This window comes from Bactrocera latifrons, unplaced genomic scaffold (assembly GCF_001853355.1).
Source record: "Bactrocera latifrons isolate USDA-ARS-PBARC rearing strain unplaced genomic scaffold, ASM185335v1 scaffold_48, whole genome shotgun sequence".
Taxonomy (NCBI): domain Eukaryota; kingdom Metazoa; phylum Arthropoda; class Insecta; order Diptera; family Tephritidae; genus Bactrocera; species Bactrocera latifrons.
In genome coordinates, this window is record NW_017537134.1 from 875,270 (window position 1) to 893,323 (window position 18,054).

At 35.2% G+C, this 18,054-nt stretch overlaps 2 protein-coding genes across 3 annotated transcripts; both read left to right on the forward strand.

The window, feature by feature from the left end:
- The first annotated feature begins 1,693 nt into the window (after window positions 1-1,693).
- Window positions 1,694-4,836, forward strand: LOC108973435 (esterase B1-like). Of its 2 annotated transcripts, none has more exons than XM_018940699.1 (6): window positions 1,694-1,848; window positions 2,311-2,372; window positions 2,458-2,740; window positions 2,811-2,961; window positions 3,372-4,123; window positions 4,187-4,836. In XM_018940699.1, the coding sequence occupies exons 2-6, from the start codon at window positions 2,362-2,364 to the stop codon at window positions 4,691-4,693; spliced, it is 1,704 nt and encodes a 567-aa protein (XP_018796244.1). In that variant the 5' UTR covers window positions 1,694-1,848; window positions 2,311-2,361; the 3' UTR covers window positions 4,694-4,836. The 2 variants fall into 2 exon arrangements, with proteins under 2 accessions (XP_018796244.1, XP_018796243.1); XM_018940698.1 differs by lacking the exon at window positions 1,694-1,848 and adding an exon at window positions 2,097-2,179.
- Window positions 4,837-8,769: 3,933 nt separating this feature from the next.
- Window positions 8,770-14,733, forward strand: LOC108973431 (esterase B1). The gene is made up of 6 exons (XM_018940690.1): window positions 8,770-9,082; window positions 12,436-12,748; window positions 12,818-12,968; window positions 13,035-13,595; window positions 13,840-14,003; window positions 14,078-14,733. The coding sequence occupies exons 1-6, from the start codon at window positions 9,036-9,038 to the stop codon at window positions 14,549-14,551; spliced, it is 1,710 nt and encodes a 569-aa protein (XP_018796235.1). The 5' UTR covers window positions 8,770-9,035; the 3' UTR covers window positions 14,552-14,733.
- Window positions 14,734-18,054: the final 3,321 nt, after the last annotated feature.

An 18,054-nucleotide genomic window follows, 5' to 3' on the forward strand; every position in this document is an offset into this window, starting at 1 on the left:
CTTTTGTCTATGTATCTCGAAAACTACTATAGCTATGGCAACCAAACTGTATAGAGTCGTTTCTTTTAGGCATTTCCATATACAGTTCAAAAATGGAAGAAATCGGGTAATAACCACGCCCACCTCCCATACAAAGGTTATGTTGAAAATCACTAAAAGTGCGTTAACCGAAAAACGAAAAACGTCAGAAACACTAAATTTTACGGAAGAAATGTCAGAACGAAGCTGCATCCAGCCTCTTTTTAAAAATTGAAAATGGGCGTGGCGTCGCCCACTTAAGGACCAAAAACTATATCTCAGGAAGTACTCAACCGACTTCAATGAAATTCGTTATATAATATTTTCTTAACACTCTGATGACATTTACCAAATATGGATGAAATGGGTTCACAACCACGCCTTAAATCTCGATTATCACTTTATCATGCGAGAGTATAAAATGTTCGGTGAAACCCGAACTTAGCCCTTCCTTACTTGTTATTAGTTATATTTATTAATTTAAAACTTTAACATAAAAGAAACTTATTTCAATTCAATTTATAATGTTCAAACATCTAAATAAAAAAGTATTTAAATTTAATTCAATTTGTTTAACCTGTCAGGTATCTACAACTCTGCTCTGCTGTTCGAATATTGTTCGAATATGTATATGCATATATGCAGTTTTTGTCACCATGCCCACTAGAATATAAATACCCTCACAATCCTAGAATGAGATGGTTAAAAATAGAGTTTGAAAAACCGTACGATAATCTACTAGGAAACGATGTTACATATATTCAATAATTGCAAGAAAATCAGTTCGAAAACGAAGAAGTTGAACTTAAAAATAGTGTTAAAATTATGTTTATTCAAAAGATATCCAAGAGCAAGTATATGCATTGGAAGTAAGTGAAATGCAAAACATTCAGTTGGATAATTTAGAATCAAATGAACGAAAATAGGTTGAAAAATTGCTTAAAAAAGTATGAAAAATTAATTTCTAAAAAAGGCGATGCCTTGACAAAGACAAAAAGGGTGGCCCACGAAATAAGAACCACCACAAACCAGCAAATCGATGAAAAAATATGTATATAGGTTATCTAGAACTAGAAATCCGGATCAGAGTATAAACGGTAACTGGCGTGAGATGAACCACTATTTAGGTAAGAAGTTTGTTCGATTAAGTTCATTCATTATAAAATGGTAAAAATCAAGTAACAGCCGTCATAAATATCAGCAGCGTCCTTTTAGTATTTTAATATATAATATTTTTTGGCTATACTTTTTCACTTGCCACCACTGTTACATATAGAGATGATATATGGCATTAAAGAAAACAAGAATATGCTGTTTGCCTTATTTTAAGTTAGTTATTGATTTACTTGTGATTTTCACAAACTGAATGGGGAGCTTTTGTGAGCACATTCTACTAGTGAACACTCAACGAGAGCTTACGCAAGCTTTTAAGTATTATATATGTATGTATATGCATGCATGTATTATATGTATATAGCAATTGCTTGTTGTAAACTTTGGAACTAGTGAGTTTTCAATACCATTCGAATTTAGTCATTTGCAGTCACTTAATAGTTTTTGGGTTATCATACGCGGTTCCCTTTTCCTAAAATGTCAACAATCAAAATACATAACACATTATATATTGAACACATTTTCTTTCAGATGCTTAGCTGAGGTAAGCGAATGCCACAAGTGATTTGCTAATTATTAAGTTTAAAAAGTGTGTCAAACGTGTTATTGCTCTAATCCACTAAGATCTAGTTTATGAGATTTGTTATACTTACATATTGTGAAGAAAAATCAAGGCGTTCTGATAACTGTAAAAATTTCCAATGAAAAAGTGCAAAGGTAAATATAATTTGACTACTATAATCACAATTGTTCTCAGCATAAGTAAATCAATTCACTGCAGAAGCAGTTGTGTGTAACACTCTGTAAAAATGATAACAGTGCAAGACAGATTAGCATAGCCTGTGCTAATATCATACACATATATCATACGAACAACAGTGCATGTAAATATATATACGAAATGCTCTCTATCAGCTGGTAGATAATGCAAAAACAAGAACTATTGTTAGATATTCTTGTGCGATGCGAACGCATGAGCGTTTAGTATTTAAGGTACACTGCAGTTGCTATAACGACACTATATCCTCGCTCGACGTACACTTGACAAGTAAATGCCACTCAGATTTGTTATATTTTTTAAAATTCAGAAAAAATTTGAAATTATTTACACAAATAAAACCGAATCAGTTCAAAAAAAATTGAATATTACTAATCAGAAATATGTTATCTCGATTTCAGCGGGGCACCAAAAGAATTCCGGTTATAATTCTTCGAACATACATTCGGAAAATGGCAACTGAGTAAGTTTCAACAAAGATAGGCACAAAATTAGATTGACAAATTACAAAAATATATAAATTTTTGTTTCACTTTTGCACCGCACAGCGCTGGCATTTTAGAAACAGTGGAACTGCAGTTACCGCAAGGACGCATACGCGGCGCCAAGCGCCAGGCAGTCTACGGTGAAACCTACTATAGCTTTGAGGGCATACCGTATGCCAAGCCGCCAGTTGGCGAATTACGCTTTCGTGCGCCGCAACCATTTGGAAATTGGTCCGATGTATTAGACGCCACGCAGAGTCCGCCCAAACCGGTACAAAAGAACCAGAAAACCGGCGAGATAGAAGGCAGCGAAGATTGTCTTTATCTGAATGTCTTCACCAAGCATGTGAGTATTGCACTTACTGTATTGTTGCACTTTGGAACGAAATCGACAATGTATTCTTTTAAAACTGCAGATAGATGCTGCCAAGCAGATGCCGGTCATGGTGTGGTTATATGGTGGCGGCTTTCAGACCGGTCGTGCAGCGCGCGAGCATCACGGACCCGATTATCTGATGCGTGAAGATGTTGTATTTGTATCATTAAATTATCGTCTCTGTTCGCTGGGTAAGTTATATTTATCAAACACACACACATTTACTGTTATCTTGACAAATCAGTTATTGTAAGGTTCACAAGCTCTCAACAAAAACTTTAGATGCATTAAGGGCTAAAAGTTTAGTTTCGCCTTAGTTTCCTGGACTTTGCAACCAAGTCACAACTAAAAGGTTTCGGAATGATCAAAGAGCAACAGATTGCCCTGCTTTTTTGCTGGGATTCTGTTATAAATAATATATCACTGTCAGTTACAACAACACTGTCATAAATAAGTACGTGACTTTTGCGAATATTATTATTCACCGTATGTGTATATACTTGAAGATCTGTGTGATCAAACCCTCTACAATATTGAAGAGAAGTCTTTTCTCTTTTGATCATTCGGAAATTGTTTTCAAATATTTTTCCTTTACTTCTAGGTTTCCTTAGCTTGAATGACCGCAGTCTTGATGTTCCCGGCAACGCTGCCATCAAAGATCAACTGCTCGCGCTCAAGTGGATCAAGAAAAATATTTACTATTTCAATGGCAATTGTAATAATATCACAGTTTTTGGGGAGAGCGCCGGCGCCACATGTGCACACATTTTGTCCTTGAGTGATCAGGCGCGTGGCCTATTTCAACAAGCGGTCATAATGTCCGGTTCAGCACTGAGCTACTGGGCTACCATGCCACAAAATATGGGCTATCGACTCGCTGCGTATCATGGTTATAAAGGCGAGGCCGAAGACAAGCCAGTATTGGAGTTTTTGCAGCATTTGGATGCAGGCAAATTGGTCGATCATTCACTGCTTAGTGAGGAGGAAAATCGGTCGTTCCACTGGCTAACATTTACACCGACAGTTGAACCCTATGAGTCAGAACATTGCATATTGCCGACCGAACCAATTAATCTGCTGAAGTCGGCTTGGGGAAATGGCATACCATTCCTCATGGGCGGCACATCATTTGAGGGTTTAATAATGTATCAGCATGTGAAAAAATTCCCAAAAATTGTAGATCTCGTGAAAAAAGCGCCGGAATTATTGGTATTAGCAGAATTAAAAGATATTTACGAGAGCAGTCGAATTCAGGAATTGAGCACACGCATACTAAATCTCTACTTTGGTAAGGAGAAAGACGAAGTAATTTCCAAACAGGATAAACCAGATCCCTGCTTTGATTTTTTACATGTGAGTAATGCCGATAAGTCCAATAATATAAATTAAGCATTCACATTTCGCTTTCATACATAGCTTTGTTCGCATAAAATGTTCTGGCACGGTGTGCATCGCATTGCGCTTGCGCGCACGAAGTATGCTACCGCCAATACTTACCTCTACCGATTCGACTTCGATTCGCCTACATTCAATCATCATCGCTTACGTTTCTGTGGCGATGATTGCGTGAAGGGCGCTGCACATGGCGATGATCTCTCGTATCTATTCTATTTGAAGGAATCCAAAAAACTGGAGGAGAATACGCCTGAATATGCTACCATACAACGCATGATCGGCATATGGACCAGCTTCGCTAAATTGGGAAATCCGAATTGCCCCGAGATTGCGCCAAATGTATGGCTACCAATTGAAAAAACAAATCCTGACTTTGGGCTGAATATTAGTCAGACGCTGCAGGTTATGCAAATACCCGAAGCGCCGAAAATGAAAGCTTGGGATTCTTTGTATGACATGCCATTGCTTTATGGGTCTACCTCCGATACTGAGGCAGAGTCTGGAAAAGGTACTACAGTACTTACATAGACAAAGAATAAACGGCTATGAATACTGACAAATATCAGTAGTTAATAAGTGATTTTTTACTGTAATGCAAAATGTACATAGCAAAAGATTTTGCTAAAATTAAAAACAGAAATAAAGCAAAGCATGGTAACATGTTCCTCCCATTGTGTTTATACCTTCTCACTTACCGAATGATATGAATAGTTCTCTGGATATGGTAGTCTGTTAGGTTTTATCTGCAAACTTTATGTTCTGTTGTCGGGAAAGTAGTAGAAAAGCTTAGGCCATGCGAATTGATCCTTTTTGATAATTAATTTTTATTCACAGCCTTAACTGTAGTATATTAAACTTAAGTAATTGACTTTTCAAGGAAATAGTTCAATAAAAAATCTCCTCTTTTCGCTGTGACACTTAATCTGTCACCGCGTTTTCTCCTTCATACCAAAAAGATAACAAACCGTTCGACTTATCTTATATAAATTATATAAAAATTAATCGCAATATGTGTTGCTAAGCGCAACTCAACAATGCCTGGACTTATTTGGACCAATCCTTTTTATTTGTTATTTATTTTTTTTTTTTTTTTTTTTTTTTTTTTTTTTTTTTTTTTTTTTTTTTTTTTTTTTTTTTTTTTTTTTGAAATGTTAGCTTGAGAAAAATTCGAATAACTGCTGGAAAACCTCCAAAATGCAGAGCTTTTCTTTTTCCGATACAAACGAATCAATGGGTGTTTGACAATTCCAAAAATTAACTTTTTTCTATATATGTATGTACATATGTACATACATTTTTTTTTTTTAATTTTTGTTTGTTTTGTTTTTCATTATTTTGATTTGTAACTTATTTGAAGCGTTCAATTTCGGTCGCTTGCTTTTTGATTCTGACTCTTCAAAAGAAAAATTATTGAAAATTATTCAGTGAAAACATTATGTGTGTTTCACACAAAGTGTCAATTACAGATTGAAATTTGTTACGAAGCCACGAAGAGGTCGCGCTAATATCGGTCGGCGTTCTTTTTGACATCAAGGTATGGCAGGCCCAAGGCAAGCACCACTTTTCAAACAACAGCTGCGAGGTTTGATGGACTTTATCTTGAAGCAATGTTTGGTATATATGATGCTGTTTGAATTTGGAAGTATTCTGTTGAGAAGCAAAAAAGAGGTTTACCGCACGCACACATTCTTCTTTGGATGGAGATGTTGGTGCGATATATCCGGAATTATACGAAGCGACCGGCCAGAAAACCCCAAAAAAATTTTGTTTATCAATATGCGCTACATTAAAAAAAATGTAGAAAAATCACAAATAAATGATTTTCAACACAATATAAATTCAACTTTCTTTTCATTTCAAAAACACATCATTTCACGCAGAAAAACGTCCGCGGGGTCAGCAAGTAACCTAAGAAAAGTAAGATAAATTTCTCGTATACTTAAAAATAAATTTTTTTTATTAACATGTGAAGTTTATTTCCCAGAAGTTTTCCAAGTTACTCTTGAATCACTACGTAATGTTCTGAAGTGTCCAGAATTATCCAAAGTTTATATGTTGTAACTCAAATTTAAACTTTAATTTAGAGAGCTTTCTTGGAATTTATTTTATAATTCTATAAATGATATAACCTTTAAAGTTGATTAGTTCAGGGTTGGATTTTTGCATTGCAAAACAAATAGCGGCAACTAATTTAAACTAATTGTTGACATGTTTTTCATCTACATCTCATATCTTACCATATTAAATATGTGAGACTCACTCGGTATTAGAATATTTTTCGCATGACTAAGAGGATGTCATCTGCTTCCTCATATAATGAAAGATTATATCCATACGCTTGTACGCACACGAGCGCTTTAAAAATATACTAGAAGAGGGAATTTATAAGAGGCTGATTCACCAATTTTTATATCATATAATTAAAAACTCGCATTGAGAGAAAGTTTCATTTACAGACAAAAGTTTTGCTAACGGAAATTGTACGATGGAAATTTGAAATAAAATTAATACAATTTATGTCATCGTCCGACACGAAGAATGCACTTGTCTATACTTACATATAGTATATGTATGTAATTAAGTAAAAAACGGTTAATTGCTGTGTTGCTTCCATTATTCCTTATATTGAATATCAAATGTTGTCTTTTTATCGACATATTTCATTTCAGTCAATGCCAATGCCAATGCCTACATTAATTACGTACGTCGTAACGAACAGCTGCGGTCGAAATAATAGCACCTCACTGGTAATAAATGTTTGACCGACATGATAAATGGTTTTTTTTTTTTTTTTTTTTTTTTTTTTTTTTTTTTTTTTTTTTTTTTTTTTTTTTTTTTTTTTTTTTTTTTTTTTTTTTTTTTTTGATATATCTTGACCCATACTCTGCATTAGTAAGTCTTCTAACTTACGATCGAGATCGTCGGCCAGCGAACATTATTCCAAAGATTGTTTCGCCACCTGCGCCCTCAGCTAGCATTTCTAGATTTTAGAAACAGCATAGGCTGTGTTACATGTTTAGAGGCGCTCGTGGGCGAAGACAAACTGTATCAACATTAACATCCAAGTTCATTTCTTTGTTTAGCTCCGTTGCCTGCGTAAATGGCTTTGCTTTGCATAATCTTTCGAATATTTTTTATGGAACAGCTTAGAAATTTCATGATTTTAAGTTATGTTTTAACTTTCGAAATCAACTTTTTTTATTAAAATCAGAAAAATTACAAAATATGTTCTAAAAATTGTCCATTATAATAAAGTGGTGATATTTGCTTGACCGCAACTGTATGACTATCTCGAGAAATTAAACTTAAATATTAGGGTGGTGTTTTACTTCAGAAAAAATCTGCAAGTTAGATATTCTCCTTTTCGGATATCCTGCTTGAACTCCGAAACCGAAAAAAGTCATCTCATTGACTTTGCAAAATTCAACAAGTATACTGTATATATATTGATAATAATTGATATGATTATAGAGATATTAATTCCGGCTTTTCTACAGATGAGCAGGAGCTTGCTTCTGTAGATTTAAATTATTAACAACTCAGCTAAGTTCACAAAAGAATGTGCCTTTGATCATTACCACCTTAAGATAAATATTAATACAGGTACTTACTATAAATAGTATATATGCTTTTAGCGCCTTTGTAACCAAGTAAACAAGTTTCATAACTGAAGTAAGTCCTGACATAAGTCAAAACCAAGTTTTAGAGACTCTTACACATTATACACATTAGATATGGTTCAAAATTGTTTGCCGTAAGTATCCAGCCACTACTCAGTGGTGTATGAAGAATAATCCTCGGCGTGTCTGACTCAAAATTTTCTGGAAAGAATCTAAAAGAGGTGGCTTTCGTTAGTCAGACTCTTGTAAACTACCAAAAAGGCATTATGTTCTAAGTTTCTGCAGAAAGCGCAATTACTTTAAATATTTACGAAAAACTCTAAAGAATACAACCTACTTTTATCACATTCTCGCAAAAGTTCCAGCTCACCGTTTACTGGGAGATGTGCAAGTATTTGTTTGATATATATTGACACACTCATTGTATTTGTGCAAGACGTCAAAACATCTGTTTGTTTTGCTGCTTTTTCCTTCGTATCCGTATCAATTGATATTGCTGGCAGGCGTGTATCACCAGCAACTAAGTAGCTTGTTTATGCCGGACGTGCATGTTGAATGAAAATTCGAAAACAAAGCAACTACAACAACACTGCGGTCGAAAGTGACAACTGAGAGCGCAATATCGGCTAGCGTTTTTTAACGGCGCTCCCGCTCACCACTCACCAACTTCGCTCAATGATCGTCGTTTGCTTCAAGTGCGCGCCAAGTGTCGTTGATTATTCGACTTTTTTAACTTAAAATGCGCTTTGTTATTGTTTTCCTTTTCTTTAGGTACTTGGTATCATCCACTATACTGATATGAGTAATATATTTTTATATTTTTGTCTGCATTTTCCTGTGCGCTATTTCTCCATTTCTTTATCTAAACGCATACATATTTACATAGATATAACGCGCGCGGCCGCTGGTGCTCCGTTGAAGCTGCAATTGTTTACGCTTTTGACTTTTACGCTCTAAACTTTTTTCAGTACGGTTGTTCGCGTTGTTCCATCCGGTTGTCGGTGTTTCGCTGCTGGAGCAGATATAAATCGAAAAATCAAATAATTGGTTTACGATAATTTTGTGTGTGATGTTTTAGTAGTGATCTGCCCAATCAAATATATATTCATATTTTTGTAGAGCGCTGAGTGGGCCACTTACGTACACATACATATGTATATGTTTTGTGGCGGTTTGTAACTAGTCTACAACGCATTTTCTGGATTATAAATTTGAAAGCCTGGAGGCGAAGCAACTTGTGCTCTGTTAATATGTTTTCAAACGTTGGATTTATAGAGAAATGTCGATGGCGATTGAAGTGAGTACAGTGTCTGTTGAAATTAAAAAATTTAAGAGTATTCAATTTTTTTAATAAAAAAAAACGAGTTTTGTGGGGTGCCAAACTTTATAAAAAAAAAATTCAGTGACCATAACGAATTTCATTAACAATCTTTTTTAATTATTTATTTTTATTTTTGCTAATTTGTGAAAGAAGTAACATACTTTTGCAATAAATCGTGCTTAATTCCCTAAAAATATTAAAAAATCATTATTTTTCAATAAAATATCAATATTATTTATATTTCAAAGTGCTAAGTGTAGGAAAACTTAAAGTGAGTTATGCTCTTTTACCACAAATGTTCACATCTCATTGAATAATAGATACTAATTGTTTGACATTTAGCAATTTCGCAACTCGACCGCGTGGCTTGACATTTTGTTTACCGAAAACCAGTCTTACATTTATGAATGCACATACAGATGTATACACACTTACACAAGTTTTTGTTGTATTTGTATTTATGTTGTGCATTCCTAAGAAACGACCAGCTAGTTGGCCGAATCAGCTGAGATGACTAATAAATGACTGGTTTTGTTAAAGCGCACACATATACCTACATACATATGTATGTACTCGTATATTAGCAAAGCATAGTAAACAAAAGTTTATTTACAATTTGCGCATATTGTGAAAATTATTCGATTTCTACTATTTTAGTCTTTATTAAAAATTCTGAAAATTGCTCATATGTATAATTATGTATCATGCAATGACATCAATCATTTTGTGGTATTTCACGATGAGTAATATGAGTAGTGTCTTAAAAGCAAATATTTTATCTAGTATTTACGTGCGATATTGTATGTAGGTATTTCTAAAGTTTTTTCCATGAAATTGCCAGCCTTCTAATACCCGCTTGTATGGCACATCAATGAAATTTCACTTTCGTTTGCCCATAAATATTGAAGTAACAAATTCAGGTAGCAAAGCATCAAATGCATGCATAAATACGAAATTATACATACCAAGGCACATCAATGTTTATTTTGAGAGAGCTACCTGTTCACAGTTAATTTCATTCATTGCTCTACCTTTATTCAGCTCGCTAAGAAAGTTAACGGTTTGTTTAAAAATCAACGCTACACAATGGCTTAGATACCTAGCGACAATTTAGGGGTTTTAGAGAAATGCATTTACTTGATTTGGTGGCTAAGCTTTATGGGGGAACAAAATTTGTTAAGTCTTTGAGCTTTCTAGATATTTCTACCTATATTTTTTTTGTTCGTGTTAAATGGTATTATCTCCAATACTTGTACATATATGATAATTTGAAAATACTGGCTTATCGTCATCCAGCAAATACATTGATGTTGATCGGAAAAAATTGTGGAGAAAAATAATTGCAAAAATTTATTGCCGATCATAGCTACCCTTCCGAATACTGTGTCACTGGGGGCGTCCATAATGCAGCCCAAATCGTTGCTACCCAAGTATGCACTTTTTTAGAAACATCAAAAGAATACTTAAGGTTCTGCCCTTCGTATTTCAAAGGCAAAGGAGACTCTTTTATCATATGCTGACTAGCTGTCATTGCATTAAAGAAATTTTATCAAGTCGATAGCTTGCCTTAACCAGCGTAGCAACTATACTTCCATTACCTGTGATATGAGTGGTTGGCTACAATTTTTCTCTCAAAGGCTGTGATAAATACCTCACGGAGTACCATGATAATACACTCTTCTAAGATACGGGATTTTGATGAAGCGCATTTCTGGCATAATAACTGCGCCAACAAACAGAATTGTAACTATTGGGGTGAGTCAAATCCTCGTGTGGTTAACGAGAGGGATATGGCATCATCGGATCTTCTTTCTTTCGAAATGTGGCAGAATATGCCGCCTCCATCAAGAGCAGCGTTATAATACGATCTTGCTTGGCCTTTTGCCCACAATTTGATGAAATCGATGCAAATGTTCTCTATTTCCAACAAGACGTCACGCCGAAACATGGACCAATTGCGTCAGTCAAATGACCGCCAAGATCAAGCGATGTAATGCCTTTTGATTATCTTCATTGAGGTTAAGTTAATTCAAAGGTATACGTCAATCAACCAGCAATGCTCGAGAAGCCCGAAGACAACATTCAGCACACTATTGCCGAATGCTGCACTGGGTCAGTGAAAATTAACCTAAAGGGGTGCCGTGATGGCCATTTATCAGACATTTTGCTAGTATCATAAATGGCATAAAATTATCTGCGTAACAAAAAAAGTATTCTACTAAGAAAAATATTCTACAGTTTTAATGTTAATATGCGAGCAATGAGATGTAAGTCAAAAGATGATTCTGGCGGCTGTTTTTAACATTTTAAAGAAAAATCATTTTTCGAAAGCTAGTCTAACTTCTTTAGATACATAGTAAAGGCATATAATATTATTCATTATTATATTAGACTTCCTATCAATGAAGAGTTTATCTCGACCTTTCAAAAATCCTCATTACCGTATGTGGGCTTAAATAACCAGTGGATTTCTCTAAGCATGTAGTAAACCAAGATTCGCTATTATTAAGTAAGTCATGTATTAATATATAGTATATTTAAAAAATGTTATTTCAGCAGACAAGCTATTAACTAAACACCCTTAAAGTAGTTATCAACAGTCACACTTGAATCTGAAACTTTCAACAAGATTACAAAAATATGTCGTGTTTATAAAAAAAAATGTATCTACGCGAAGGGAATCATACCACTTAGAGATATATAAAGCATAAACCAATTAAACATAAACAGCGGATTTTTGCCGCACTGCTCATCTGGCTGGCAAAAGCGTTACTTTATTGTTTATGCTTATCCTGATGTATTGGCTAAAATACAGACTAACCGGTACAGATTTGACTACAATTTATAGCTGTACTTTTTGCTTTATAGAAATTTTGTGTATAGAAATAAGTTAATGAGATGTTATTAATCAAAAATATCAAAAATTAAAAGCAAAACACATTCAGCTATATATAAATGAATTGAAAGATAGTGAGCTTTATAAAATAAGCTCGAAATGTAACAAACTGACATTCGATGAAAAAATTACATTTTAAGTTTTTTTTTAATTGAATTCCATTCACACTATGTTTGAAATTAATAATTTATTTTTATTTTATTTTATTTTTTTTTAATTGAAACACAAAGTTTGGTTGGTGTATCACTTACTGATCGGACGCTTTTGTATAAGCACAGAAAAGCTAATTTGTGGTTTACTCATTAAACGTAATAGATTAAAAACTATAATTATATTTATATTAATATATATATGTATATACATATATGCTAATCATATCAAAGTTAATTAGCACTTAAAAAACACATTTCGCTTTTTACCACCCAATCTTTAGAGTCTACGAGCACAAATACCAGCAAAATCGACACACAACCGGTGAAACGTCGATCGTGGAAACTGAGTATGGAAAAGTAGAAGGCGTTAAGCGGCTAACTATTTACGACGTGCCATACTACAGCTTCGAGGGTATACCCTATGCACAACCACCTGTGGGCGAGCTGCGCTTTAGAGCACCACAACGACCCATACCATGGGAGGGGGTGAGAGATTGCAAAAGTACCAAAGAAATGGCTGTGCAGATACACGTCATAACCGGCGCAATGGAAGGCTCCGAAGACTGTCTCTACCTCAATGTGTATACGAATAATGTATGTGATTTTACCGAATATTTTAAAGAGTTAAAATACCATTTTTAAGAACAAATTCTATACAAACAGACACAGCCTGATAAGCCGCGTCCAGTCATGATTTGGATTCACGGCGGTGGACTCTGCACCGGTGAGGCTACACGTGAATGGTATGGACCTGATTACTTTATGCAAAAAGATATTGTGCTCGTGACAATACAATATCGACTGGGTGTGTTGGGTGAGTGTGTAGATTTGGCAAAATAAAATACGTGAATTTTACCTTTGCATTTTCTCTCTACTTCAGGTTTTTTATCGCTCAGCGCGCCCGAATGTAATGTACCTGGCAACGCTGCCCTTAAAGATCAAGTTCTGGCTATAAAATGGGTTAAAAATAACTGCGCCAGTTTCGGTGGCAATCCCGACTGCATAACGGTTTTTGGTGAAAGCGCTGGCGCTTCCGCCGCTCACTGCATGATGCTGACCGAACAGACACAAGGACTCTTTCACCGTGTGATTTTAATGTCGGGCACTGCCCTTCCTCTTTGGGAGACAGAAGGTCAAAAATATCGTGCATTCAGTCTTGCGAAGTTGGCTGGCTATAAGGGTGTTGATAACGATAAAAGTGTGCTTGAGTTTTTAAGAAAGTGTAAAGCGAAAGATCTGATGGCGCTTGAAGGGCGTACGCTGACGCCGGAAGATCGTGCGCGCAATGTATCGACGCCGTTTGTCTACTGCGTGGAGCCATATGCGACGCCAGAATGTGTGATACCGAAGCCAATAAGGGAAATGATGAAGACTGCGTGGGGCAATGCGATACCGCTGCTCGTCGGTCATACGTCAGACGAAGGGCTGATCTTTACGCAGGGTGAGTCTCATTTTTTGGAGAAGGTGGTATACTATATATGGTAAAAGAATGTGATCGTGGAAATTATCTAGTACGATTTCATTCTAAAAGCTTCGGTAAAATCAGTAGTACATAGAAGAGTAACTTGTTGCGATAAGTTGATGATTTCAGACTCTACCTCACGTTTTAAATTCTCTTAAATACTCACTTGATGAATTATGTTTCTAATATAATATTCTTCTTATTCATATAACATATAATTCAGGAGCCAAGGCATTAGCCAGTGCTGCCCAAAGGCAAAAATGTTATTCTCTGAAACCCTTTGTGCCTTATGAAGTAGCCGACAATGAAGAGAGTGAGAAATTCGAGCAAAAATTGAGAACAGTGCACGTGAGTGGTAAGACACCCACTATCGAGGAGTATAAAAATGTAAGTTTATTCTTTAAACACGCCCCTATAGTAAACATGTACACAATATTTCTCATTTATCTGTAATATTTCAGATCATTGCTTACTCGTGCCTACACTTTCCGCTCTATCGCCTCGTACTCTCACGTTTAACGCATGCGGCAGGTGCGCCACTTTACCTATATCGTTTCGACTTTGACTCCGAAGAGTTGCCGCATCCTTATCGTATATTGCGTATGGGACGTGGTTTGAAAGGCGTGGCGCACGGTGATGAGCTGTCGTATATTTTTTCAAATCTTTTTTCGCAGCGGTTGCCAAAGGAGAGTCGTGAATATAAAACGATTAACCGTATGATAAGCTTTTGGACACAATTTGCGCGCAGTGGCAACCCGAATGACGAGGATATACCTGGTATGGCAACGTTGACTTGGGAACCATTGAAAAGAAGTGAACCAAAAATAAACTGCTTAAATATAAGCGATGATTTGAAGTTAATAGAATGGCCAGAGTTACCGAACGCGAAAGTGTGGGCGAGCGCTTACGACAAGCGCATCGAGTTGCTGTTCTGAGGCGAAAGGTTGTAGCCAGAAAGTATTCGGAATTTAGTCACTTGTTTGTAATGAAATATTTATATGAAGCATTTAACATATGTATATATTTTTATAAAAATTATATAGTAAAATTATATATTTCGTTGTTTATGAAATTGTTGTTCGTAAATACGTTCATATTGATTGAACGAAAATTAATCAGATTGACCTCTGTGTATAAATGTAAATAATACTTGTATAAATAAATATATATAAAAGCTATAACTTTAGCAATGAAAATACAATAAAGCTTTAAATACTTGTAGAATTTGTATAATAAATGTAATTTTGTGTATACTTGCAATGAAAAACAAAGCTAAACAAGCAAAAGTTTAACTTTTTAACGGAAACTCTTTGTATTAGATAATTAATTAATTTTTTTTTTAATAAATCAATAAGTCAATTGATAGTTGTAGGTGCAACTTAAAGGTCAAAGGCAATTTTTGAAATGATTTTCTGTCTATTTGAGGCTCAACATAGCGTATACGTTACCGATTACCATTAATTTACGTGAGGTTGACTCATGGCATTTTTCAAAAACTCAGTATGTTATGATAACCATCGCTTTACCTATCGGTTTGCAGTGGATGAGGATAGGTAATATATGCGATAGTTGAATATTGCATTCTAACGGCGCTTATAATTATTGGTTTATTATTAAATTTTTATAAAAGTTGAAGCCACCCTTTTACAGCGACAACACACATGAGATCAAACGTTAGGTGGATCACAAGCTTTATAACTCCTCAGAAGCTTTTGAAGATACGGTTTTAAAGTACTGATTTCATTTACATTCAAGCCTAACTTTCAACTGCAAACTATTGGGAGTATGAAAGGAAGGAAGGTAGAGAACGAACAGACGACCAGGCGTAGGTTCATGTAGAGACACGTTAAACACATGTGAAAAATACACCCAGTAGTTCCTTTAGGTACGTAGCAGTTGGTGCTTTCGGGGAGTACAGTACTAACTTTGACTGGGAAGACATTAATTTTTATAACATACACGACTTTAAAGAGACTTCACTTGATTTTGTGGCACTAATAGTGGTAATAATGATAATTAAGAAAATAGTTGTGGTGATTTTAGCTGATTAGATGACTCAGTTGAAGATTACAGTAAAGGCAAGTAATAAAAAAAAATACTTTTTAAATAAATTTGTTAATAAAACTGTTATTTCAAAGTCATAGTTTAATCTCTGAGAAAATCTTGTCCAAAAGCGAAGAAATATAATATTTTCGCAATCATAAAGATTATTTTGTTTCTTGATTTTGGCAGAGAAAACCAATTTATTTTATTATTGTTGAAATTTTACACAAACTAGGACCGCTGCTTAGAGAACCATTCATAAATTTCTCAAAATATCAAAAATTTACAACTTGGAATATACTACATAGTTCTTAGTTTGTAGATTTTCGCTTAAAAAAGCACTGAACATCCCGGCTTACTCAATTAAGCGCATATCAGCTAATTACAATTTGCATGCAAGCGGTTTGCAGTGAATAAGTTATTTTTGTTAAAACAAACCTATAATTCTGTTCGGCAAATATGAATTACAATTATTAAAAATATACCAAATACTGCGGTCAAATGTACATATATTATGTTACATGTTAAGTATACGTAGTGACGTCTAATACCAGCAACAGTTGCACGGAATGACAGAAAATATTAACTTCAGTGCAATTCCAATATGCGTGAGAAAATAAGTACAGTGTATTGATATTTATTTTGTAATGAGTGCCTATCAAAAGGCTATCACGCAAAAAAGGTGTGGATATTAAATAATTATAGTTTAGAAGGTACGTGGAAATTTTTATATCAAATATAAAGACGGAGGAGAAGTACTCTAAGTGAATATTTTTTCTGGGATAGGCTTTATTTTTCGGACTCAATTAGTACTTGATGTGCCATTTTGATACAGTATTCATAGAACCTTCTGTATCTACTATTACATTTCACCTTTTCTCTCAAATCATTTTGAGGTTTCGATGAAACTACTTATGTCTGATATGCTTTTAGTGGAAATCACATTCAAGGTTTGGTGCTTGATGTATTCCAAGTGTGGAAAATTGTTTGCTTGTTCCCTGCTACTCCGCAGCCTCGGCAGATGTCGTTATAGGGCATACCCATTTTGGACGCATGTTCCCCAAATGGCCAGTGCCCTGTTGTGGTAGCTGTTACTCTGTAGCTACTTTTTGTCGACCTTTTTAATAAGTCGTTGGTTCTTTTCTCATCGTATGTTATTGTTATTGTTTAGTTATGACGCATTTTGTAATGTTTTTCCACCTGTTATTTGCAACTTGTTGAAATTGTCTATTGGTCTCTCCTTTGCCAACTCGTCTGCTTTTTCGTTACCGAACATGTGCCTGTGGCCGGGAACCCAGGTCATGTCTAGTTGGAGCTTAGCTTTTATTTAGTCTTTTATTGAGCTTATTGCTCTCTTGCAGTTTTGAACCATACTGGAATTTGTCATGGGTGAAGGCAAGGCCAGGAGCGCCGCCTGACTATCCGTAAATATAGTTGCTTTATGTATATTCTTGTGGTTCCCTAATAGAACTTTGCGTTTTTCTATGCCTAGTACTACTGATCGGAAGATGCTAGCCAAGTTCGGTAGATGTATATAGAGAGATATGCCTAGATCAGCGGAAAATACCCCCGTACCTACTCCGCAGTTCATTTTGGACCCGTCGGTATAGACTGAGATGGTATCCGCCTCTGCTATAGAACCTCTTCTCCATTCTTATATAGATAGTATCCTCACCTGGAAGTGTCTAGTGAAATCCAGCTTTGGGAGAATGTAGTCTGATTTATTAATGGTGAGCTTGTTTAGGATTGCACTATGTCCGTAGTTCTGCTGATTCCAACCACCCAATTCTTTTATTCTTATCGCCGCGATAGGAATTATTTTGTGACTAGAAGTGTCCATTGGGAGTTGAGGCAGGACCACATTGAGCGCATCAGTCGGACATGACCTGAGTGCACCAGTAACACCCGCACATGCTGCTCTTTGTATTCCATTTAATTTTCTATCATTCTATTGTTTGTTTAGCGCTGGCCACCATACCAGAGCTCCATAGGAATTTCCTATAGCATAAAAAAGAAATAAAAAGATATTTATCTTGATTTTAATTGCCCAGTTGGAATGGGCTCTATAGTGGTCCAGTTTGGAAACTTTCTTCGATGTTTTTAAATAATAATCTGTGCCAAAGTTCGTGAGGATATCTCGTCCAGTAAAAAACTAACTAGCAATGATTTGCATTTCCAGTTATGAGCATTCATATTTGTAGACATAGAAAAATGTTAATTTTTATTCAATGTGCTAATAAAAATTATTGATTTTCCCGCCAGTCCGTCGTCAACTACACATAAAATATTTTAGCGAGGTTGAGACCCTTTACATAAATATATTTTAATATTTATATACAAACTAACATATGAATTTTTGTGTGGTCACACTCCACCCACCCGAAAGTAGCCACCT